The sequence below is a fragment of the Phalacrocorax aristotelis genome, chromosome 1, assembly GCF_949628215.1.
Source record: "Phalacrocorax aristotelis chromosome 1, bGulAri2.1, whole genome shotgun sequence".
NCBI classification, from domain to species: Eukaryota; Metazoa; Chordata; class Aves; order Suliformes; family Phalacrocoracidae; genus Phalacrocorax; species Phalacrocorax aristotelis.
Genome location: NC_134276.1, coordinates 95776810 through 95803561, shown reverse-complemented (window position 1 = coordinate 95803561; position 26752 = coordinate 95776810). Strand labels below are relative to the sequence as shown.

Here is a 26752-nt window from a genome sequence, read left to right as displayed (position 1 = left end):
ATCTTGATATTTTTCTGGAATACTAGTCATAAGTTAAAAAAAGTTTCAGGATGATTAAGTAACAAAAATACTGGATTGTTTCAACAAAGCAGCAAAAAAACCCCGCACTAAATTAATTTTCTTTCATTTTTTACTAGCAGAAGGATTGACTTGTGATCAGAAAAAGTAAAACTGTTTGATTAAAAACTAAATCTCTCAAGCTTTGAGAGATGCCACAGTGGTTTCTGCTCTTTCTTTATTCACTTTTTCTTCTTTTTTCTCTCTTCTCTAGAACAGAGATGCGAGCTAATATATGCTGGTTAATTTATGCAAGTGTCATTTCATATATTGTGATTTAAAAAAAAAAAATCCATATATAAGAAGTAAACGGCAAGAATTTTGAACATAAGAAAAAAACTTCTTTACTTATGAGGGTGATCAGATATAAGTTTCCTAGACAGGTTGTAGAGTCTTCATTCTTGAAGATGTTCAAAACCCAGCTGGGATGTGGTCCTGGGCAGCCTGCTCTAGTTGACCTTGCTTTGAGCAGAGGGATCAGACTAGAGACCTCCAGGTTTTAATAGTTACGTAGTGTGGTAAAAGAGCCTGTTTTCTATATTTGGAGATAATTTCGCAGTGCTACTGGATATTTAGGATTAAAATCTTGGTATAGTCTGAATATGTGTGGAGATCTCTAGGTCAAACCAAGAAAGCCTATTAAGTTTTATGTGTTTATATTTTCAGATCTATGTGACTTTTTAAATTTAATTTCGCACTTAAGTTATGAAGGAGAATAATCAAATATCATCTCATCAGTGTTCTTTATAAAGGTGAAAGAATTTAATAGAAATTTCAGATGTGTACGTGTTTCCAAATGTTGTGTTCTAATCGTTTTCAATGCTTTTTTTAATTTAATAGCTTGGTTATGTAGCTAATACACTACCTTATTATCTTCCACAGATCTGAAGAGGGAAGCCAGTATTTGTCACATGCTGAAGCATCCTCATATTGTTGAACTATTGGAGACATACAGCTCAGATGGAATGCTTTATATGGTCTTTGAGTTGTAAGTTTCTCTCTTCCATTTTACCTCTCTCTTGCATTTGCTAAATAAAATCCTAAAAGTATGTCTGCTTCCACCTGCTTGTTTTGTAGCTCAGAAGTCTTGAGTGCTATGGAAATATTTTTTTATGGCAAGTACATATTGTCCCAAGTGAAAAAAATTGTCACACTGGCTAAGTGGCTAACATCAGGCTGATTCGTTATAGCATGCTTCCTAAGGGCAGACATACTGTTTCATTGATGGCTTCCATGTCCCTAATAGAATACATGAGAATGAGTTAAAAATCTGCTCATAGTCATCATCTTTGGGAAATTGATGATATTCTAGTCCAGGTGTGAAGTTTTGTTTGTTTGGTTTTTTTTCCAGACTATTGTTTCTTTAGCACTGCTTTTCCTTTACTTGACAAGAAAGTAAAGCTTGTTGGAGTATTTAAGTATTCCTGTAAATCGCTATACCTGTTCACATCACCTGAAAAGAGGCATTTGTCTAAAAGCTTTGTTTTGGAAGTTCAAATCTAAGAGTTCAGTTACCATTGGCGTATGGAAGGTGAACAAAACATGACTTTTCAGCAGTGTAAAGTGGGTATTTTTAATCAACAACGAGAAACAAGAAGGGGGGCAGCCCCTAAATTGGCACATTCCTTCTTTGGGGGAAAATTATTAGCCCTTCCTGAGTTTGTTTTTGTCCTGCCCGGTTAGCTAAAACCTGACATGCAGAATGCTAACTGTGCGTCTTCTGTATTCAATCTTCCTTCTCTTCTCTGTACCTACCAGCTCTTCTTTTTGTGTTCCCCACACATGCATTCCTAGTGTGTCTGGGCATATACCTCTTTAATTTCTCTGATCTTCCTGCATTTTGTTTTCTGATGCATTTAGCCTGCTTACGTTGGAGCAAGACACATCATGCCGGTGTGTTAGGTCAAATTGGTATGTCCCCTAAAGCCAAATATTTGATGCGAGATATGCACTTAAAAAATAATTCTCACATACTAGCTTTACGATTGAGGTAGAGAAAAAGTTAGGTTGCAAGAGCAAAACAAATTGTTGAAAGCTGAAAGTTGTTGCTTGAAAGTCTTCTGCTTTTTTTTATTTTAGGTGAGTTTATAAACCTATGATTGGGTGAAATAATTGTTTTATGCTTTCCTTGCTGTAATTTATCATTCAATACTGACTTGGTTTTTTATTTCGTAAATCCCAAAGCGTGGACCCAGGGACTTTAATTACCCTATTATGAAATAATTAGGTACACCTCGGGGAGACATACTATGATAATTAACAAGATTTTGAAATGGAAAAAAGGTTTTACTTCTATTTTTACCATGCCAGTAGCTCAGAAATATGATACAAAAGCAGTAAGTATTTTTTAATGATAAGCCTAGTATAATTTATGTTTGTATACATAGAAAGTAGTAAGATTACTAAGTAAATACTCTACCTGACTCCAGGCCACATGAAAGAAGGAAATATGAGGCTAAATTATTTGAAGGATAATAATTCTTGACCATCTCATATGTCCTTGTCTCCCTTGAACAATATAACACATCACTCTCTTGTAACGAACAGAGATAGAAAATGAGACACTTGGAATACCTGTGCTCAAAATGTAGCAGGGAATGGAACAGTTGTGGGCACGATGAGTTATGCTCTAGGGGGTGCTTTGGTAAAGTGATTCAACAGAAGACTGATGTTTGCTGTGAAGTAAGACTGCATTGTCTGAGCTTGATTGGTTTAGTAGCATACTATATAATTGTGACCATAAGAAGAAACTTCTGGTTAGTACAAAAGCATCTATGTATTTGTAGGTAACTTATTTTCCCTCATACTGCTTTCTATTCAATATGCTATTATTATAACAAACTTAACTGCTTTGCAACTAAGTTCTGTCTAGAGTGATAAAATATATTTTATTAGGGTCTAGTTAATCTGAAATGACAGAAAAGGGAAATGTGACACAGATCTTAAGAGGAGATATAAGCCCAGCTGCTGATGGGCTATTTGTGGACTGGCAGGTGCCTTGCATGAAAATTAATTCACGGCCAGCACATGAAATGCACACAATAACCAAATCAAAAACTTTGTGCCATCAGTTGTGCCTAAATGAGACATAGGTCGACTACTGTTTCATAACAAGTGAGCTACATGGAGCGGCTGCTTAAATGACCCTGAGTATCTTGCCAAATCTATTGTAACAAAAAAGTACAAGTTAAATAAGTAAACGCAGCATGTATCTGTTAACAAGAGATTGTACCACTCAGGAATAAATACAATCTGTGCCCAATTTTGACAACTTTTGTTACAATAAACATTAAAAAAATCAAGTCACAATTTGTAGAAGCACTGATGAACGTGAACAGTAGCGATGATGTTTAACACCAAAAAATTAGCTATGTTTTTAACCATTATTTATACACAGATTCAAGCACTCTTTAGAATGGGGTGACCATGTCAAGTTACCCATAGGTTGCCATTAGCCATGAGGTACTGCTGTAATAAACTGCACAGAAGCAGTTGGCCATAATAGATTAAGTGCGTGCAGAGTACAAAGCAGGCTGTGTCCCAGAAAGTCTTAGTCTTAATGTAAAATTGTTATTTTAAAAGAATTTAGATATTATTATATCATAAATAAAGTATGTGCCCGTGCCAAGTGATTTCCCACACATACCCCCGAGCTGCTCCCCAGAAGGGTGAGGGACTCTTTCTACTGATGGAAGAGATCCACTGCAGCCTCTAGAGAGACCTTGCAGCTGAGACAGGGTCAGTGATAGCCTTTATCATACAGGCACAGGTTTCTTTCCCATTCTGTGGTGTTATTTGCTAACAGCTTTATATCAAATGGATTTATCATTAGTCCCGAGTTGACTATGACCTTTTACCTAATCCAAGCATGCAGTCAATAAGAGCACATCAAATAGACACATTTTACAGTGTCAAACTGGATGAGAGCAATCTCTTTTTTTTTTAAGGCTGTGCCTTGCAAAGAACAAAATAATATACGAAACTTTCCTGCTATTTTAAAAAATTACATTGGGGGGGGGGCAATCTTGTTTATTTCTTTATTTGTTCAATATTGTGCTATTCTAGGCAGTGCTGACCCTGTCACATGATGTTTGCTTGGTAGTTCCATGCATGTGGTGGGGAGGAACACTATTTTTACATAGAATGCTGTTTTCTGTGTGGTATATAACTATCGCTTTTGCTTTTATATTCTATTGCTTATTACTTTTTTTTTTCCTAATGACTGTTGGTCTTTATCAATAAGAACACTTTGAGAAGGGTCAGCTACTTGCAATTTTTCTAAAACAAAGTAAATTCCATTTGAAGTATCTGAAAGCCATGTTTTAGACTTAAAGTACGTTATATGCTGTTTATCCTCAGTATAGTCAAAGTACGTGGACTGAGAATACTTACCTTTCATGCTGAAGAGCTCGGATATATAAGTAGTGGGTGAATTGCAAATATCTTAATATCTGGTCATTTGCAGAATATTGTCTCGCCACTATATGTAGGTCGTTTTGCTTTTCTTAGAGCATTCTAAGAGAGATTTTTCACATGGGATATTAGAAGAACTGATCTTACTTATATTTGCCAGTTATATGTATATAACTATACAGCCTAACTTTGCCATTTAACCTAGCTAGCATGTAAAAATGCTTTAGTCTTAAAGTCTCAGATTCATAAAAGCAGTACTTTAAAATGATTGCAGTTACTTAGGTTTACATTAAGCACAAGCTGGTGAGCATTTAAATGACGGTATATTAAATCCTGCTGCTTTGTCGAAGTGCTTAGAGGAAAAAAAATGGAGAAAATGAATGCTATCTCTTTATTCTGCTTTGTTACAATACTGCAAAATAGCACAGCTTCTTAATTTATGGAGTGAAAACTTTTTTTCATTATTTTACTTAATCATGTCAGGATTTTGGTTATGGTTTTATTTTTAAATGCAGTCTCACCTGTATTCCTTCACCTTTTATATGGCTTTACTGTACTTCTTTCATACTTGCATAATGCAGTATCTAGGATAAAAATAAGTCTTAATTGTTAACTTCTAAAAGTAAAATCAAAAGAAACTAAAATCTGTATTTTTCACACCAAAACAGGTTGCTGTGATTACTGAAAGAAGACAGTTTCAGATGCTTCTAGGTTTAATGTTTGGGCCAGATTTTCAAAATATCCAACAAAAGGAAAAACTTTCAAATTCATTTTTAAAAGTTACAATACACTTAGAGAAGTCATTAAATTAGAGCTTCTGTCTGTCTTAACTTCAGATGTTTAAAAATTCCTCCGAGCCATCTCTGTATGTGCTGTTTTTTCCCGTGTACTGAAAGGGAACCTAAAGTGACTAACTCTAATTTTAAATGCTTTAAGAAAACCAAATTCCACCAAGTATTAAATATTCTGACGTCAAACTCTGACATAAAGACAGATTTTTTGACTTGATAAAACTCATGTTTACACTGTGTTTGTATTGGGGATTTTTTTGTTGTTCTTTTAACGTGTTACGCATATTCAGTACATTGTAGCCTCATTACTTGTGGAGACAAAGTTTAGGCAATTATCTGGTCTGGGTATGGTGTTTCTCTTTTTTCCCTGATAGCCTGTAAACTATTGCCTGATTAGAGTCAAATGAAGCAATAGGGAATTTAAAGCTAACTTACATTTCAGGAGAGAGAGATTAGGTTTTCATCTTACGTTTGCTTAGTATTTATTGATTTCATTAATTTGATGGACAGGAATTAATGGGAAAACAGACTTCATTAGTTTTAATGCTTAACAAGCAGTCTTTGGGGGTTTCCTGTTGACAAGGACAGACATAGAAATCAAGATTTTTATCTTGGATGAGATTTTGGCTCTTTTAAAATAAGTAGCAAAATTTGGCAGAGCAACTGAGAATTCAGAGCATTGAGACATTCATGCACTGAAATCTTGGCATTATTATGACTTTAATTATCACAGGCTATTAAGTTGCGTTATTTTAGTAAAGCTTCAGAAGACCCACTTTTACGCAAAATTAATTGGTAGAAGTCAATATAAAATACCTATGCATACTTGTATTTTCAAGAGTTTGTATAAATATGAACTAATTCACACAGCATTACTGTAAAGTGAGTATTTTTGTATGGCCTCATGATACTGGCTGACATATGGAGGTTTTAACATTAGAGTATGGAGTAAAGATTTCAGGTTAGGTACAGTCCTACTGTTATATTACTGCCAAAACCAGTGCTTTTTAAGTATGTATATGTTCTTTCTTTCATGCTATTTAGTAGCTTTGACTATCGCTATGAAAATGCTAGTAAAATATTGTTTCCAAGCATACCTATTTAGAGTTACTTACGTCTCCTAAGATCATCTTCTGCACTGTGATTTAGGAATTAAGTATTACTCTGTAAAGTTTGTCCATTGTTTGTAACTAAATGGAATGAGTAAGTTTATGAGAATTACTGAAACTCATCTCTTGGCTGCCATCAAAATGGTAAAAATACCTCAATCTAAAGTACTGAAAAAGCCTCTAAACAGATGCTGAGAAGGTAAACTCAAGAAGATCATTTAATTATCTGGAATGAGCTAAACCCTGGATGCATGGACAATATATAGGAAATAAGAGTTTCTGTACTTTTTGGTCTTAATTTTCAGAGGTTGCTACAGAAGGCTTCAAGAAAACGTTAATACTATATTTTTAACGTTAATTTATGGCAGTTTATTTGTATTCAGTGAAGATGGCAAGTATATAAAAACTGTCCAACTGAAAGAATAAATGCCATTGTGCACAGACCTTTAACATACATGGTACAAAACTCAGCACACTCAGAAGCAATATGCCAAGTCTTTTTTTTTTTTTTTTCTTCCTTAAAGTATTAATTCAATTTCCTAAAGCAGTGTTTCTCAAACTTTCTGATTCTTCATCAATATATTAAGTTGTAGGCCACATCTTATTAGGCCGTCTGCAATTTCAAAGTTATCATACCCCAGTATTAAAATGTGGATCTCTTCTGGAGTATACTCTCTATTCTTCAGAGTGACCCTTAGCCTCAGAATGTATTTCTGCATTAAATATGACTCAGGACTAAACTTTCTGGGCAGGTTGCAACTTATCACCAGCTTTGTGCAGAACAGTAGAAAGATTTTCAAGGTACAGAGTAGCACTGATCAGAGCTATGGAAAGAAACATTTTTCCAAAGGGCTGAGATCCAGGCACAGTTCTGCTAAAAATATGAAAAAATCAATAGTAGAATATGGGAAATTGGGGGATATAGTTTGGATAGATACCCAAACAATTCAGACGTAGTGGTAACTCCCTGTTCAGAGTTTCTTTAGCTGGCACTTTTAAGTGTAAATACCATAAACTGTCCCAGTCAGTTTATGTAGCTTCCGTGAGTGCCCTCCACTGGTATCAGACGTTTCCCTCTCAGATTATGAGTGAGGTGTAATTTTACCAACCTTTTTGCATCATACACCTGTGTCTTCAGCATGTGTATGTCTCTGTGTGTTTATCTGAGTGGATTTAAACTAACTTATTTGTTTTATTTTTATGGTTTTCAAATGTCTAATGCCGATACTCCTTACAAAACCCTGAGACTTCCTGAACTTCCATTTCATTGGTATCTCAAAACTTACTGCTCTTGCATCACATAAGCCTTTCAGTTTCTGCAAAGTCATCTTTTCATTGTGATATTTCTGAGATTTTAGTCTGTTAGTGCACTGAATTTTCTGGGGTTCCTTATAACTGAGTCTGACTCTTGCTTTTGCAGCCTCAGATAGATAAAAGTCTCAAATTCAAACTGCCACTTACTGTTTCAAAATTTAAATGAAAAATGCTGGTACATATAAGTGGGAGGTGGAAAAACATGTTAAAGACTATTCCGATTAGAAACACCTTGTTTAATAGAAAAGTTAGTGTAAAGGAATGACATTTGGCTCAGTGTCTCAGCAACTACTGACACTGCTAAAAATCTTGAGCGCCTCTAGATCTTTATTTTTCTGTAGTTTCTAACAAGTCAGAGTGTAATTAGTCTTCTAAAGGGTTCTGCTGCTTCATGGGAATGACATCTCCTAATTCTTGGTAGTTAATCATATATTTTTTGTGTTCTGCAGTGCTTGGTGATGCTCAGGTTTCAGGTTTTGTTTCCTGTCTAACTGAAATAAATTGTTGGGAGGAAGCATTGAAAGGAAGATTGACATGAGGGCTTTTTTCCAGGAAGCTAGCTAAATTCAGATTTATGCTGTTCTCACTGAACGTGACCCTGTTGCCACTATACAGTACTATGTATAGTGCAGCACAGTATATTCTCGCTCTGAGTGATACTTAGCTCTGTAACAGACTAGCTGTATGAAACTGAGCAAGACAGAAAAATTACTAGGAAAACCCCCAGAGCAATATATTGATGCAGTGATAAGCAGTCATGGTTTGGCAATATGGATTTCCAATTTGAGGGGCTTGTGAAATCGGTACCAGGTGCCAAAATAACTGGCCAGGAAATTTTTTATCCACCTACTTAGATGAATGCACATTTCTTTTGGTCACCAGTCTTTCTTATAGTTGTCAGTGCTCTATCCACATGATAGTGTATTTTGCATGGGGATACCTTTTGGATTTGTTTGGGAATTAAAGCTTCTGCATGTTGCTTGTGACTCTTAATCAGAAGTTTTGCATTGCAGCTCTGTAACAAAGCAAAAGTGTTTGCACGCTGACATTCTGGGTAGCTTACCAAAATGGCTCTGATAATGTTGGCTTTCTAGACACCTTGCAAAATTTTTTTTTCCTTCCCCTTGAGTCTGGTGGAGAGGAAAAAGAAAAGGTGTGAAGGCTGAAAATGACGTTAAAATCGATATTTCTGTAAGTGCCATGTTAAGCATGTATTATAATATATGATTTTTATTGTTCCTGTTAACTCTTGTTACTCGCTCCTTCTCCATCAAGCAGTGAACATTTTTAGATATAAATCTGTCTTGGATTACTTACAGGAGAATGAAAAGGAGGGCAGTTATGCCACGCCAGGTTGCTTTGTTTTTAGAGAAATGGTAGTCTAATTTTAGCCTAAGGACTATTAATATGCATACATCTAAAGGTGTTATACTACTCATTGTGGGAAGTTAGGTTATTGGAAAGACTACTGACAATTAGGAGGGAAAAGAAGAAAGTATCAAATATCAGAGCTAGTGATACGGTATGTGCGCTGTCGCTGTTTTCTGGTGCTTTCAGTGAAGCTGAGAGGTGTGAAATATCGTCTTGGCTTCTTAATTATGCCTTTGAGACTGCTAACTGGAAAGACTATACTACATTTCTAGAGCATTTTTAAAATTCTTCATTTAAAATTCAGTTTAAGTAATATTTTTGTATAACTACAGTCTTTATTACAGAGTTGCACTTGTAATGCCTTTAAGAACACACTTAACATTATATTGTGCATTAACTGTTAACTTGCAGAGCCTTCTTACACAGGGCATTGACTTTCTGCTGTCTTGCTCGTGTTGCTCAATGAGCGGTTTAAGCAATAATAGAAATGTTGGGTTTTGCTGATGTTTCGAGAACTGTTATATGACCAGAGAGGCATGAAACAGTTAACCTGTGGCAAGACACTTCTATTAGATTACCTATTAAATGCTGGTTTAGTTAGTGATGCATTGTACATGTATCCAGAGTATTTTACGTAAGATTTACATAAGTGAAATAAGCAGATTTTTTGGAACATTTTTATGTAATTGATTGTAGTTATCAGTCTTAAGCATTTTTCCCTTTTTTTACCTGCAGTATGGATGGAGCAGATCTGTGTTTTGAAATTGTGAAAAGAGCAGATGCTGGATTTGTGTACAGCGAGGCTGTAGCCAGGTATGTATTATAATTTTAATTAATCCCACAGCATAAATGGAAAATAATGGAATATACTGTTGTACAATCTGGTAGCTAAAAGTTGGAATACTATAAATATTCCTGTTTCCACATTCTGAATGTTTATTACAATAATTAGCATAATAAAAGTAGAATTTTGAAGCATTTTGTCCTTGACTATTTGTGTATTTGGATGGAGTTATTGAATAAAATATGATTTCAAATCCAATACTTAATTCTCTGTCTTTGCCTTTTATGGTTCTCTCATATGATGGCATTCAGTGACTTGCCTGGCAGGTGTGAGTGTTTTGGTCTTGATAGATGGAGTAGTCCTTTTTTATATATAGATAGATATAGATATATATGATAGTAACGCTCTACCTGATGCAGCACAGGATGCTGTTAGCTTTCTTGGCATTGTAGTATGGTCAGTAATCTGTTAGGGGATCCTTTGGACACGGGGGAGAAAGAAGTTAGTTGTCAATCTGCATCAAGCAAACCAAGATCTTGGTTCAGTCCCTTTCTAGCTAAATCAGGCACTGATACTCACTTTTTTCCTTTCTGTGTTTTGTTATAAAAAAGTGAAGGCTCCTGACTTCCTCCTTATATGAAGTAGAATTATTGAACCTTTGAAACATTTACAAAATGGAAAATGCAGATTTTCCTTTTCTAATTTTCCTTGGCTTCAATCAGAATAATCCTCAAACTTTAGATTTTATTATTTATTATTATAAACACAAACTCCATTCCACTGAACTCTGTATATTTAAGGTAAAGTTCGTTGATTAGTTTTATACAGTTTGACTCTTAAAACTTATTGCTATTCACATATAATAAACTATCTCCTGCAGGTTTGTCATATACGATGTCTTTGTTTTTCAGTCATTACATGAGACAGATATTGGAAGCTCTACGTTACTGTCATGATAATAATATAATTCACAGGGATGTAAAGGTAAGGGGTTTTAATTCTTTTTTTTTTCTTCACCACAGTAATACAAAGTACTGAATTTTGATTTCTGTAATTTAGAGGAACGGGGAAGCTGTAGAAGAGGAAGCTATATTTGTTGAGTGTATGTTTACTCTTACTGTGCCATGGAAAATTAGTGTCCATCTCTAATTGCATCAGTATAGAAGTTTTAGGAGGTCTTTATTCACAGAAGTCATATGCATTTGATTGGAACTTACTTTGAAAATCAGTTTAATTTCTAGTTTTTGAATGTTCATATGAAATCTGCTTGCATTTTTTTCTTGTTAGGAAAACGTGTATATAAATCAATCGTATAAATTAAACTGGAACCAATAGATTAATGGCATCGTTTTGACAGCATAATGATGGTCTTCATCCAAACTAAGATTTCAGAAAGATGTGCATGCTTAAATGCTACAGTATTGGTAGTGTATCTGCTTTTTGCAAGCAGTCGTAAACATTATTATGAAGACTCCTCTAATACAAACAAGTTTTGGAGGAGAAATAGAATGTTTAAGAACAGTGTATGTACATACTTATTTTGGTCTGGTGAATTTTGTACTATTTCTATGGATATTTATGGAACTAGTTTATCCCAAAGTACCGTAATGTAAATATTAGGGAGTTTTAACCTAAGTGGGTTTGACTCTCTTCAATTTGAACATGCATATTTTTTGTTAATGTAATTTTCTAAGATAGTTATTCCCACTTGTCTTCTCTAAGAGTTTGCTTTTATCCAAGGTGAGTCAAGCACTATAGGAATTAATGACAATTCTAATGAGATCTGATGCTGCAGTTTGAGAAGTGAATCTTGGGCTTTAGTGAACAGAGAAGATTAAGAGAGGGTAAGCTGTGCTTCAGATTCCTACAGGTGATCTGTGAGGGAAGAGGGTATGGACTGATGATTGTCATTTAAGGAGTCATTTGGTCTTGCATACACAGGCATTGCAGACCTTTCCCAATCTCTTTTTCCTTTCCTTCTAAAATCAAGAAAGTTATCCCATGTAATAGGCTTTTTTAAGTTTGGTATTTTACATTTGCTTACAGCAAATTCTAAAGGTGGCCTCTTAATTGCTGGTAAAATGTATCATCTTGTTCTGTCTTGAGGGTTCTAGATTCTTTTACTTGTTCTTTTTTGGTACCACATGACAATTTCAGAACTAACATAATCTTTGTGTTGCTGTGCATTCCTGAAAGCTACATCTGTTTTTGTTGGATCATTTTCTTGAACAAAAACAGATTTCAGTTTCAAGGGCCTCTGAGGGAGGCCCATTTTACTAAGTGTAAAATGGGAATTTACTTTGCAGCTTATCCAGACTCTGAAAGCTTTAAAATCACTGCTTTTATTAAATAACATCCTTAGAAGTAAACCTGTTCAATTACATGAGTGAGAAAGAATTTTTAATGTATCAGTCTAAAGTAGTGTGGACCAACAGAAAGTGTTTCAACTTGGCAAAAGAAATGCAGAAGTATAAATATAGGGTTTGGGTGTAGACCATATTAAGCTAACTGCAATATCCCAGCTCTAGATGTCACTGTAGACATTGTTTTGAAAGGAAGTAGACTAAAGGACCAATTTCCAAATTTTCTGCAAGGAAGAAAGCAAATTAATAAAAATCTATAAGGTTGATACGGTCATACTACGTTTTTTCCCCTCTTACGCTTTCTGTGGATGTTATAGTGAACTGCAAAATGTTTGATCGTTATCTGATGTACAGGAAAATTTGCACTGTATAGGCCCTGTAAGAATTAGGTGTCTTTTAGCCACTTTTGTTCTCTCAACTGATTAGGAAGAGTTACAAGAGGTACTCCAGTTTGCTGTAGTCTGGTGCCAGACTTCATCTGACTTGTCTAAGTGGCAATATCTACCAAAGCTTCTGGAGCACTACAACCACAGCCTACAATAAAATCCTGTGTGTTCCCAAGTCACCTCTGGTGACAGAATCAAAACATGAAAACTTTCACAAGATAGCCTGTAGTTGTCGTAATTTCCTTCATTGCTCTGTGAGACGAGATGTTTCTTGAGCCTCTGTATATCATTTGACCCCCCTTCAACATTGCTCAAAGGCTTTATAATCCATGACAATTGCACCTTTGCTTCACCTTCTGTTAATGCGATCCTGCATTCATTCACTGCTTGGAAGTTAGATTATATGATAAGGAAAGTAGAAAGTGTTAATGCAGGAAGGTGGAAAACTCAAGACAGCTATGCATCAGAAATGTGAATGTCAATAATTTTTTCCCTTACCACAACATTTATTCCTATTCTGCCAACCCAGTAATGTAGGACTCGGCAATTCCTTTTATTCTTTCAGAACCTTGCTGTGTCAGAAATAGCCAGAAGATCACTACCGAAAGTAGCGACATTGAAATAGGGTCTTTTCCAACATAGAATGTTATTACACAGTAGTTCATATACAGGATTATCTTTATGTAAGAGAACAAAAAAAGGGAAATGGGGGTAATATGGGTCTGAAATGAGATGCATGTCTTTTTCCATAAAAACCTTGCTGGAGCTTGAGTACCATTTGTCACTGAACTCACCCGCTTTCTCTTGAGCTGTCAGTATTAGACAATAAAGAAAGTATTTTGTTAAAATAGTCATTAAAAAGTGATGAATGGGAGAGGACCTTTAAAACAGGACAAAGAAACAGAAGAAAAACAGCTTATCTCTTTCTTCCAAATCTCCACTTCGCTATAATCTGTCCTGCAAAACAGTGTTTTCTCCTACTTCACCTTCAGGAATAAGAAAGTAACAAACTGGGTTAGCTCTGCATTAAAGTGGGTTTTTTCTGTTAGTGTAAATATAACTGAGGATAATTCTCTTGTATACAACAACACATTTATTACAGGTAATAATGCATATTTGGAGATTTAATGGAACTAAAACCAAGTAACCAAAATGTGTTCTATAGCTGTAATCTTTCTTCAAGACAGAGAAAAATTTATCATATGCCTCTGCAACTCTTAACTGCGAAGGACATCAGTGGTCATTGAACTTCGTTAAGTTCTGCAGTATAGAATTATTTTAATAATTACAATTTTAAAAGCTGCAAGTGGTGGTTTTGTTATAAATAGGTGACCTTGAATATTACCAATCCCTATGGCAGTTAATGTGGTGTGGAGCACCAAAAGCAGCATTGTGCATTTAGTGCAGTCACATTTAGTCAGCATTCAGTATTCTGAGTTGTTATATTCTCAGTGTTTGGGAAAAGTTGCTTTATCCTGTCGTGACAGGTTCACTGGGTTACCTGTTAGTAAGAGGACAGACTAACATTGATGTTGCTAGAAGAAGTGTAAGTGTATAAGTTATGAAGCAAGACAGTGTTCTATAAAAAGTGCATTTTTTTCAATGTTCAATGCAGATTTTTTCACCTGTTTATTTTTGCAAAAACTGCAATGGAATGTTTGGGGGGTTTTGGTTTTGTTTGGTTTTGGGGGTTTTTTTGGTTCGTTGGTTTGGGGTTTTTTTATCAGTAAAACATTAAGAGGTTTTAAAGTCTTCCATTGGCCTATATTGTGATGCTTATGTAGTATTTTATATAGTTGCCAAAATCTTTTTATAAAAATACCTTTTAATATAGCTGAAACGATTAGTTTAATCACATCCAGAGCTTTAGTTGCTGGGGTTTTATCCTTATTTCACTCCACATACTCCAACTTTGTTCTATGATTTCCATATAGTTTGAGCGCTTGTATACATTTTTGTGATCACTAAAATGATTGGTGTGTAGCTGAAGTCAGGGCAAGCTTGTTGGCTAAATGTAGACATAAAAAATTTTTATTATCGGTTTTTCTTCATAGTTATGAATGCTTGTTTACACCATGTGATCATCTAAATAGATAAAACTGCTAAAGCAAAAATACACATATTCTGCCACCTCTGCTGTTAAGATGCATTTCAATATTTCTGCGACTGGAAGTAAAAACACTTTTTCCAGAGAGTGGGACTAAGCATTACACACTGTTTTCCTGGTTTCAGCTGGGATAGAGTTAATTTTCTTCCTAGCTGCTGGTATAGTTATATATATCTATTTATATTTTTATATCATATATATAATTATATATATGTATAAAAATAATATGTATTATTTTATAGTGGTTTGAATATATTATGAGAATAATGTTGATAACACACTGATGTTTTAGTTGTTGCTAAGTACTTTTTATACTAGTCAAGGAGTTTTCAGCTTCCCATGTTCTACCAGGTGCACAAGAAGCCGGGAGGGTGCACAGCCAGACAGCTGACCCCAACCGGCCAAAGGGATATTCCATACCATATGATGTCATGCTCAGTATATAAACTGGGAGGAGTTGGCCAGGGCGCAGTAGTCGCTGCTCAGGAACTGGCTGGGCATCGGTCAGTGGGTGGTGAGCATTTCGACTGTGTGTCACACAAATGTGGTGCACAGTTGTGTATATTCTTCTATTATTAATAGTAGTAGTATTATTAGAATTATTATATTTATTTTCTCTTCCATTGCTGTCCTATTAAACTGTCGTAATCTCAGCCCATGGGTTTTAGTTTTTTCTGATTCTTTCCCCATCCCACTGGGGGGCAGGAGGGTGCTGCTTGGTTGCCAACTTGGGTTAAACCATGACAACTGTGTTGTGTGTCATATACTAATCTCGGTCCATGTGACTTGAGTCTTGATCTGTGAATAGATTTGCATGTTGATTTATGTGCTATACAGACTTAATTAACCATATGAATTCTGAAAGCACGCTCAGTTACCGCTTCTGTCTTTCATTGCCTAAACTACTTGTAGTTAGGCACTTCAGTGTTTGCTAGTAGAATTCAAGATTCTTATTACTCTGCTTTTTGGTATATCTAGAAAATTAGTAAAGCTTGTAGGTATGTGTTTGTATATGTTTATGTAAGTGTATATCAAACTGTGTACAAAATAAGTAGAATAGAAGCTGTTCTTTAAGACCATCTTCTCTATCTAATCTTCGAATATCCAAAATGAGAAATCTGTTGCATGTTACTTTTCTTCTATCCTTTTCACTTTGGCATGGAACCTGTTTTGTACTTTCTGGGGACAGTCAGGAATAACTGGTGCTTTTTATCTATTTTCTAGAAGTTATTAGACACTTGTGATCCAGTAGCAACTGCTTTGTGAGGATTTTGTTACATATTAAATTGTTACAAGGTTACTAAGGCTGGAAAATCAATAGCAGAAGTAGAATTAAGGTGACCTGTCTGTCCATGTTTTTCTGAGGAGCACTTCCTCATTCAGTGCAGAGGTTAAGAAGCTCCAAGAATAAAGCTTTCAGTATTTTTTCCTCAATGTTTCTTCAGCTGGTACTTTTTCCCCCCTTTTTATGTTCACTCCTATACATAGGCTTCCTAGCTCAGAGTCCCCATTTCTTGTTTTGTCCTGCCCTTTTCCTAACGTACTGTTAGCTGTCTGCTGCGTGTTCAGAAGCAGTTTTGCTGAGAAGTATATATATGCTGCTTGGCCTAACATCTACATGCTTTCTGATCAGGAAGTTTATATATTCCAGCCGTTTGTCCAGCCAGTCAGAAAATGCATGTCTTCTGATCGATGAGTTGGCCACCCATGCAGCACATTTAAATGGGTTAACCAGAAAGCAGACAGACACTTGCAGTCCTTTAAACTGCTTTGCAAACCACATGCTGTGCATATTTGCCTTAGGATTTTGTGGTCCCTGCTATGGAAATAAATTATTTTATTTTTTACTATACAATTCACAAGTCACCTGCTAACTTCTGAGTTGGCACCAGGATGTCTAAGCAGTGCAAGAAGTTCAGCGCATGAGGTGTGTTTTGCTGAAGTATTTCTCTGTCTGTCCCTCATGCCTTTCTGTTTTGGGCGATTTTTCCTCCATGAACTTTTCGATCGAATGCCAGGCCAACGTATTACTCAATTTGTAGTTTCTCAGATTACGTGTACTGCACAAAAGCTTTTCCACTATTTAAAACAAGGAAAACTGATGCAATTCAAAAATTTACAGGAGACATCATCTTGAACAGACTACATAGAAAAAAAGTAAAGTATATATAATTTTTTTGGTACTATGTAGAAATGGTGAAATGGGATATTGCTAAGAGTCTATCACAAAGTTATATATTAGTAGTAGTTCCCAAAGTTTTATCCATTTTCTTGCCTTTTTGATAAATGCAGCACTTGGGAACAAGTAGTTGTGACTACAAAAGTGGAGGAAGCATGACTTAAGCTTATGCTGTCATCTGTATTAAGCAAAAATCCACAGGCAGGCACTCTGCTGAAGTATCCTAACTGCATTCTGTATAAGGAATTTATGTAAGGAGGGGCAGAAGTAGTGGGTTCTCGGTTTGGGCCTGTGCAGATTATAAGAACACCTTGGTAGTAAACAGCTTTGTTCAACCCAGACTTAGAGCTACTGATCTAAAACCAGCCATCTAAGCAGCACTGTGCTGTCTGGAGGACTTAAACTGCTCAAATCAATACTGCTGTTGTAGGTATTTGGCCATTGATTGTGTTGCATGGTCGAGCATCCACCCACACAAACTGGCTTCCCATGCTCAAGGACTGTGTTTGCAGAGCAACTTTCCTACCGTGCTTTGTGGAATTAGACCCTGAATCTGCCCACTTAAGGTTCTTCCATAAGTCATATGCTAAACATCACATGGGAATCCTGTGAAAGAAGCAATCACTAAATTCCACTGTCGGGTAACATTGTATGTTACCTATGACTTTCTGTCTTTTTCACTTGCATCTTTAGTTAACTTCTGCAGAACATGAAGCAGCTGTCAGATTATATGAATTCTTGAGGTCTTTCCTAGAAAAGACCTAATATTTTATGTCTACTGGCACTTGGGTCAGTTTAGTGTACCTGTCATGGAACTCAGTGGTAGGGTTGGAAAGACAGAATTGCTTACTACATTTTATTGTGACATTTTGGGTGAGTGATAGGATTTCTCAGAATATGTAGTATTTTATAGCACTTTTACACTCGGTAAACTCCTCTTGATCTCAGTTGCAGAGAAGATTATACCAGCAAAAAAGACCATTATGTAATCTTATGTGTCTTCTATGGAAAGGATACAAAATAATTGAAGTCTCTACTTAAGTCATCATGATACTTTAAGGTCTACAGTTAAAAAGAAAACAACACCCCAACAACAAAAACTTCTGTCTTGCACTGCTCTCATACTGTTAAATGATCATTATGTGTTTATCATTGAATATATTTTATATACCAGTAAATAATAAGCATTTATGCCTTCCTAATTAAACCATAGAATTTACTTCACAAGATTAGACTAGGAGTATGGAAATTCCAGTGATTTATTTTGCTGTTTGTTATTTTTTAAACCCTAAGTACTACCAGAGGTTAGAAATAACTGCATGTATGCATTTCATCCTTTTTTTCTTCATTTAATATTATTGTACATTCAAATATGTTGCAATTTTGTAGATCTTTTGTGCTTTATGCACTCTTCTATAGATGGTCTGGATTTAAACATTGCTGTGAAGGAGGTGTCTTCTGGAGCAGCATGTGTTAATCCACCTTTGAAGTGGAATTAGTATGTAGCACTTTTGTGTCAGTACGCTATCCTGAGTACACAACGGCTGCGTACCAATAAGGAAGCCACTGCCGCAGCTGTTGGAACATGACTGCCATGGGTAAGCCTGCAAGAAAAATAGTTCGCGACCAAGTTACAGAGCACGTATAAACCCATTCTTCTCAAACACTAAGTAAAAACCTAGGCCACTAGAGTTTCTCTTCATCTGTGGATACTTCACCCCTGCAGGTGAAGTCATCACCTTCAAAACTTTCTCTTCAGAGTCACCATGTTGCAGATGTAATTTCAGGAATACTGTGGCCATGACAAGAAATGTCAGAGCAGGGTGATAAATTAGTTAACTCTTAAATCTGAGATTTCTGCTGGCTTAGTACAAAGCTGTAATAAAGCTTTTTCTGTGAAGGCTATAATTTTAAAAGTGCATAATTTCTTAAGTTTTTTACTCCTAAAAAAAACACTATAGCAAAATCTTAATGTGATGGACATAGCTAAAGTAAATAATGGCATTATTTACTAACTTTGGAATAAGATGTCATCAAGAATTTTTCTTTATGCACTAAAGCATTCTAGTATCTCACGATGCATTCTCCATTAAAAAAAAAAAAGGAATCAACCTTCTACCCAAATATTCCTGAACAAAAAATATGTGTTAATATTGAGTGTATTTTATAGCTCTTCCTGCTTCCTTAAGCCTTTGATACATGGTTCAGCCATGCCAGAAAAAAGCATCAGTGCTTTGTTCAGCCTTTTTTATAAAGGAAACCTGTGTCTAAAACATGGGACTCATTTACTGATGATGGAAGAGAACTGAGTCCTCAACTTCAGCCTAGTTTCTGCCTTCTTCCTTGATTATTTAGGTAGAAGACATTGTCTATAGGTCAAACACAAAATGCCTTTTGCATTGCATGGATAAAGGGGTATTACACATTTAATGTATTAATCACTCAGATTCATTTGGATATAAGCATCAGATTTATTATGGCTAACGTTGAAGTAGCAAGCAAGAGCATTTGAAAGAAAAAAGAAAAGTAACAGGTTATAATTTTATTTAAATATTTACATTTTGTGCAAAGTCTGGTTATAGGTAGTTAAAATGAGTTTATAGTTCCTTATGTTCTACTAATCTTTATATATTCCTTCACATTTCAGTTGTCTTTTCAATGAAAATATCAGCTTTACATTTGTCATGTTCTGGTGTGGATTTTGTAAACAGGCCATACAGACTTTTCTTAAATGTGGTATCTAGCAGAAAGATTATAACTGGATCTAAACTACTCTTGGCAGCAGCAGTACAAATAAGGAAATTTTTAATTTCCACCAGATAGTTTAGCCTTAGGCAGTCACCGTTAAGCAGTACATAAAACAGTGGCTTAAAAATATGGTATGGAAGAAAGCAGGCAATTAATATCATCTGGATGACAAGAATGTTTCTTTTTACTGTTTTGTAAATTAGATGTTTTTCTGCAATACAGGTATTTTTTTGTATTTTACTCAGCTGTCTGGTAAGAGAGTAGTATGACCACAAAACTGTTGTAAAAGATACAAAAAAGCATGCAGTGGCAAGAAAACCTGATATCATTGCAGCAGAGTCACCAACTTCTACACTGATGCTGTAGCATTTCTTCGATTCTTCCATAGTCTTTGCGTGGACTTTATATGCTATAGCTATTACTGTTATGCAGAGCACAGCAAGCCATATAGTAATGCACAAATATTTAGCAAATTTTGGCTGACAAAACTTTTCAAGTACACATCTGCGGAAGTTTTTATTAACTACTTGACAGTATTGTGCGCCACAGTGTTTGTTCAGTGTTCCATACTGACCTAGAGCAGTTAAACATAAAATTATAATAGTAACATACTTGCTGACATGTATAATGAGAGTCACAAAATGATTTGCTATCCTACAAGGTAGAGAGTTATAGGTCCATTGGTACCCTATGGCAAAATACACAGCCAGAAAAGGCATAGTGCTACATACGAGTAAATTTGCAGTGACAAGGTTTACCAGGTAAATGTATTGTGCTCTTTTTGTGAATGCTTGCCTTGAAAATATCCAAGCAGCGAGAATATTTCCCAAAATCCCAGCAGGAAATAGGAGAGAGTAGATGACTGGTAGAGCTACAGTAGTAGCTAACGATGGCTGAAGACATTCTGGAGTTGTCATTGATGCCATTATTTCTTGAAGGAATGGTCAGACCTGAAACACAATTAAAAGACTTATTCTTCTGTAATGTGCATCTAACATCTTTATTTTTTGCTGTTGTTTTAACTGTTCCTTTTTCTCCCCTACTTTTCAGTGTTACTAACTGCTCTTTGTCCTCTGGGCTTATCATTTTGAGTTTGCATGAGGTTACTCTTTGGGTGTTCTCTTCCACTAAGATTCTGTGAAGAAAAGTTGGCTGATGTTAAACCCCAAAGATTGTATGTGCATAGAATCTAATAAAATAAATGAGGAAACAGAAGGTTCAAGCTAGGGTCTAACAATAACTTGTGTGGTCTTGGTTTGTTTCTCAATCTTCTGGAACATCTGTGACCTACTTTGGAAACCAATTCTAGACTATTTTAACTTAAATAAGCCAAATAAGTGCAAAGTGTTACTTTAATTGCAGAAATGCAGAGGAGTATCCAGTACCTCCATTTAAATACAAATTAAACTGCACAATGCAGGAATCTGGCTAGATGCATTTATTCTGTGCTGATGTCTCTATCTAATGTTACTTTGTTCAGAGCTCTTATCTTAGATGTACGTTTTGCATAAACAATTCAGTCTGTATTTTTAAACATATGAAATGCTTGTGGAAAACTGCAATATGTTTATTTTTACCAAGTTCATTTTTCAATCTTTTCGCCATTTCCAGACTGCAAATAAGAAGTCAAAGGTCTATACAATGGCTGCATATAAAAACTGACATTTCCGCTTCCTAATCTATAGTGAACAGAGATTTTCTTGCACGGATACTATTTTAGTGAAGTGTATCCTAGTTAGCTTTTGTTCCATTTAAAAGGGTATGGAGAACATTAACAGATTTCAGACTTACAGACTGATAAATTTTTTTTTTAAAACAGCTGTAAGCAAATTAACTCAGATACCAAAGAGGATTCTGTGTAGCTGTGGTAAAAAGCCCACACACTAAGTCGATTATATAACAAAAACCTGTAAAAGTAATATTCAAAAATTATGCTGTAGACCATATTTGATAACTTGCAAATTAAACCAACTTTTATATCTGTTGCATTTTAGTGTACACTATGTCCCGTATGGATGGTTGTACCAAAATGTATTAAATTCTTTTATTACAATGAGTTAAATTCACAAAGTAATCATTGAATCCAGTCATTTAGAAGTCTAATGATCATTTTTGTGTCAATGCCCAAATTTTGTCAAGTGAAACAACAAAGTAGTAGTTTTAAGCTTACCTATGCAAGCTGCAGGCACCTTCCTTTGCGGAGAGGAAGTTTTTCTGTCTGATGTCCGTTTTATCTCCACTGCTGCAATGAAAAGGATTATATCTGAATCTGGAAAGTATAGTTAAGAACAGTATCTCTCTGACATAAGTAGGTTTTCAGAATGTGCACTTTTCATTTACAGTGTCAAAAAGCAGTTAGGCATTTAAAGTTCAGCCAAGATGATGCTGTCTATGCAAAAAAGACTTTGAAATTAGGTCAGGATGCAGCTCCATTAGACAAATAAAAAGAATGAGATCGTGTAGAAGAACGATTGTAACAGTCCTTTAGTCATGTAGGTATGGCACAGAAGCACCTTACAATGCTTTATATACTGCTTTCCTCTTTTTGGGGGTAGGAGGGATTTTTACTGTCATTCTCTTTAGGACTGCCCCTTTCCAGAATTTTTTTTTAAAAAAAAGTTGCTATTTTATGCATGAAAACTTGTATTTTCAATTACATTTAACTGTTCTTCAGTTCCAAGGGCTATCACAAAGCTGACTGTCTAGTCCCGAAACCCACATGCAATAATACTGTATCCATGTCTGTCCTCATATGAGTGACCAAATAAACACATCTCCTATGTCTTGTCAGGTGATGAATGGTGTAGAAGCAATTTGCAGCTGACGTGTTCTATGCATCAGTTGGGGAAAACCAACTCTGTGTCCAAAAAATACAGTATTTTACACAAATAATCCAGAATTGTGCACAGGACAGTTCTCTTCATCCACAGGAAGAGTTTGGTCACGGATCAGTCAAGCTCTTTTTAGCTCTGCTGAGCTTGTGACCTTTCAATTTTCTTGTGATACATCTGTCATTGTCAGATATGGCTTTTCAACAGCTGTAAGTTCCATTATGAGAACAGAGGAGATACCATATAAAAACTTCTGCAATTTTGGTAAGGTTCTTGTTTTGATGGTTTTGCTTTATGCTTAAACATACACTGTGAGAACCCACCTCAGTGATCTAGTATCAATTTTGTTGTTCAGCCTCATTTATAATTTTATATTCTCTCTACTAAAATGTTGGACATTTACACTGGTTGTCTATTTAGACAACATAGTTGATCTCATTTAAGATTAAATTTAAGTGAGGGGAACTTGCTGTGGAGTATTAGTAATTAGTTTGTAATGCTCTAACTAGTTTGCATGTACTTTAATTCTTGATCCTGTTAGATTTAGTTAGAGTTTGTTTTTACTTTTTCCACTCTTGAATGTATGATTATATTAACATTTGTTCTAACAGAGAGTCTTGTATTAATTAAATATTTAATAGTCTTTTCGGTAGTCTTAGAAGTCCTTACAAGTACTGTGGTGTTCCATTCAGGTTTAGACACAAGAACGCATATCTTGAAAATATGCTAAGAGGAGACATGCCAAAAAATGGTGTGAGCAATTCCAGTAGCAGGGTTTTTTAAAAATAATAATAATAATAATTATTATTATTATTATTCTGTTGGTTATTAACTGTAGCCTGTAGTGTTTATAATTTGATGACCATAACTCTTGCTGCAGGAAGAGGTAATGCTACATTTTTTTCTGAATTATTGTATGGTAATGATTATTATGGTGAATTACAGTTTATCAGACTTCATTTTGGAACTGATTAGTGAGATGAGTAACAAAGGAATGGGATACTATAAGTTTAAAAAAAAAAACCCACCACCCAGAAATACAGTTGCAGTTGGTTCTAACCTGTAGTAACCACCTTCATTCTTGTAGTGGACTGTTTCCATTCATCTTACTTATAAAAGACATATTTTATCTAAAATATATTTGATGATACTCAAATGGTAGAAGTGCATCTTTTATGTGATTCACTCTTAAGTCCTTCAGAATTTTTGTGGAAGGGACAGGTAGTATCTTTTTCTTTTTAAAGCACATTTATGTCTGTGGTTTGAGAGTTCTATGAAGAAGTTGGCCTTGCTTTGTGATAAGTGCAAAGATGTAGTACCCCTCTCTGTATACAAACTTAAAGGAACCAGGACTCACAAGCAAGATAACTTTTGAAAGTAGCATGTGCCAGAATATATTATTCTGGTATATTTTAAATAATTGGTCCAGCTTGTTAAAACATGGGCTTATAAGTAAAGCCTGGCTTTTTTTTCTCCTCATTTTGCTTATCATTTTGCAGTACTACAATACACCATTAGTCGTTTCTCTGCCATTCATGTTCTTACTTATACACTTCCCACTCTAACAGCGCAGTTTGAATGTTAAGGCTTTTTCCAGCTTCATCCCTTCCCCCCTGTTATTCTCACTCTCATGTTGTCTCTGAACAACTTCTGTGCAAGGATTTTTCCTACCTATTCACTCTACAAGCAGTGAATAGTGACAGCGTTGTAGCACCTTCTCCGCTCTCTTGGATTCCACAGAGCCCTCAGTAGTTGGGATTTTATGTAAAGTATGGAAAAAGTCTGGCAGAAGGCTCCCAGTGCTACAGAGAATATATTGCAAATATATTTTTGATTGGTGGAACATTATCCATGGGTTCTTTTCTCTGTACACTTTATTTGTACTGCGCAACACAGCTCCCTCCTCTCCACCTTGATTCTGTATGTGCTTTCAGAGAAAACATTAAACTAAAGGGTCCATATGTGAATTTTCCAGTTCCAGGAATCATGTGACTCTCACTTGTTTATCAGTGATGTAAGTTGCACTCCTCTTTTACAGTTTCATTCACGTTGTGAGGGAAGTTGTTCAATTAAATTTTTTCCATGTTGTGTTAACAAAACAATTTATACTTGTCTGCCCCCATGAAAAATACCAATTTGCCAGTTAGAACCATAATTACAGTTAACTTCAGAGCAAAAATGAAAGTTAATGGAGTTTAACTATGGTAGGCAGGTAAGCCCCATACAGCCGCTCACTCGCCCCCCCCTTACTGGGATGGGGAAGAGAATCAGAAGGGTAAAAGTATAAAAACTTGTTTATGATTTCTGTCTCTTCCCCCTCCTGTTCTTGTGGCTGCTCTGCTGCAGAAAAGGCTGCTTCTGATGCTTCCTCCTGTTCCCTCTAACACGCTCTGGTCAAATGTGTTGTTATATTGAACCCTTTGAGTCCCACATTTGGTGCCAAAAAGGGTTGTTGTGGTAAGAGTGTTGTGGTCCCAGTAAGTTGCTAAGCCCCACACAGCCGTTCGCTTGCTCCCCCTCCAATGGGCTGGGGGGGAGAATTAGAAAGGTAAACATGAGAAGACTCACGGTTTTAAATAAGGAGAGTTTAAGAAGTTTAAAGAAAAGGAGAAAAAAATTAACACAACAGAAACAAGTGATGCAAAAAACCCCAAGTGCTCATCACCAGCTAGCCAATGCCCAGCCAGTTCCTGAGAAGTGGCAGCCCTGGCAAACTTCCTCCCCGGCTTTTATTTCTGAGCACAAGGTCATATGGTATGGCCTATACCTTTGGCCATTTGGGGTCAGCTGTCCTGCTGTTGTGGTTTAATGCCAGCTGGCATCTAAGCACCACACAGCCCGTTGCTGACTCCCCCTGGGGTGAGATGGGGGAGAGAATCAGAATGGTGAAAGTGAGAAAACTCATGGACTGAGATAAAGACAGTTTAATAGGTAAAGTAAAAGCCACGTCCACAAGCAAAGGAATTCATTCACTCCTTCCCATCAACAGGCAGGTGTTCAGCCATCTCCAGGAAAGCAGGGCTCTATCATGCATAATGGTTACTTGGGAAAACAAATGCCATTGCTCCAAACATCCCACCCTTCCTTTTTCTCCCCCCAGCTTTATATGTTGAGCATGACGTCATATGGTATGGAAAATGCCTTTGGTCAGTTGGTGTCAGCTGTCACGGCTGTGTCCCCTCCCAGCTTCTTGTATGCTCCCAGCCTGCTCGCTGGTGGGGTGGGGTGAGAAGCAGAAATGGCCCTGACTCTGTGTAAGTGCTTGTCATGTCCCAACCTGAGAGGAGGAGGGAGAGCAACCAAGGTTCTAATGATCCCCTCAGACTAAATTAAGGTGAAATGACACCAGTTGATCAATTAAACATTTTATTTCAGTGCAGAAGTAACTTGAACTTGAAAAGGCCACTCAAACTTGAAAACATGGAAGAGTGTTGCCGGTGGGGTTTTTGTTAAGAATATTTGTAAAAGAAGAAGAGGAAAAGAGGGGGGGAGGGGAGGATAGGGAGATATTACCACCCGTGGATCCAGCACCAATGATGACAGATGTGATGATCTGCCGGTGGTGGGGTGCATCAGTCTCTTTGTTGTAGCGTCTTTTATAGTCTAATCCTCGCCTTCAGTTACGCCTTCTGTGAGCTTATGTGGTTCTTGTTCCAGAAGTTTCATGATCTTCTGCACAGGTGCCATTGTGAGGGGTGGTCGCAAGGGGTCTTTCGAACAGTCATAAGCCCCTTCCTCAAATAAACTTTGTATGACCTCTTCAAGTTGCTATGTGAGGCACAACAGAACATTGGACTGTGTATCCTCTAATGTGCCCCCTCTGCCCACCAATTTCCCAGCCTCAGTTCACTACATCCTGCTTTACAACAGCGTTTGAGACATTAACTCTTTCAGTCCCTCACAGCACTGCTCAGCAGTAACTAAAACATCCCTGTATTATCAACACAGTTTTCAGCACAAATCCAAAACATACCCAATACTAGCTGCTATGAACAAAATTAACTTTATTCCAGCCACAACCAGCACATTCTCCACCCTTTATTCCATACCATTTACATCATCCTCAGGTACCACACTATCCAATGCAACCTCATTAACCACCACTCCCCTTCCCATCCTTTGATATAATACACAGATATCATTCCCTTAGTCTGTGGACCACCCCGGTAAATAGTCCATAAGATGTCCACCAAGTTCATTTAGTCCATGGCTTTGGGCTCCATCTGTTATGGTGGTCATGCAGGACAGGAGAGGTGGTGTGTTGCATGGAGTTATTGGGCACCAAAGCCAGCTCAGGTT

At 36.3% G+C, this 26752-nt stretch overlaps 2 protein-coding genes across 5 annotated transcripts in view; one reads left to right on the top strand and one right to left on the bottom strand.

The window, feature by feature from the left end:
* Positions 1-26752, top strand: part of CASK (calcium/calmodulin dependent serine protein kinase) — a 229042-nt gene that overhangs the window by 94175 nt on the left and 108115 nt on the right. For all 4 annotated transcript variants that reach the window (XM_075098335.1, XM_075098326.1, XM_075098319.1 and 1 more), the window contains exons 3-5: positions 940-1045; positions 9791-9868; positions 10751-10823. In XM_075098335.1, the coding sequence (XP_074954436.1) occupies positions 940-1045; positions 9791-9868; positions 10751-10823 (257 nt within the window). The remainder of the gene's footprint in view (positions 1-939; positions 1046-9790; positions 9869-10750; positions 10824-26752) is intronic.
* Positions 19277-20807, bottom strand: GPR82 (G protein-coupled receptor 82). Its single transcript, XM_075081944.1, has one exon. The coding sequence runs from the start codon at positions 20546-20548 to the stop codon at positions 19511-19513; it is 1038 nt and encodes a 345-aa protein (XP_074938045.1). The 5' UTR covers positions 20549-20807; the 3' UTR covers positions 19277-19510.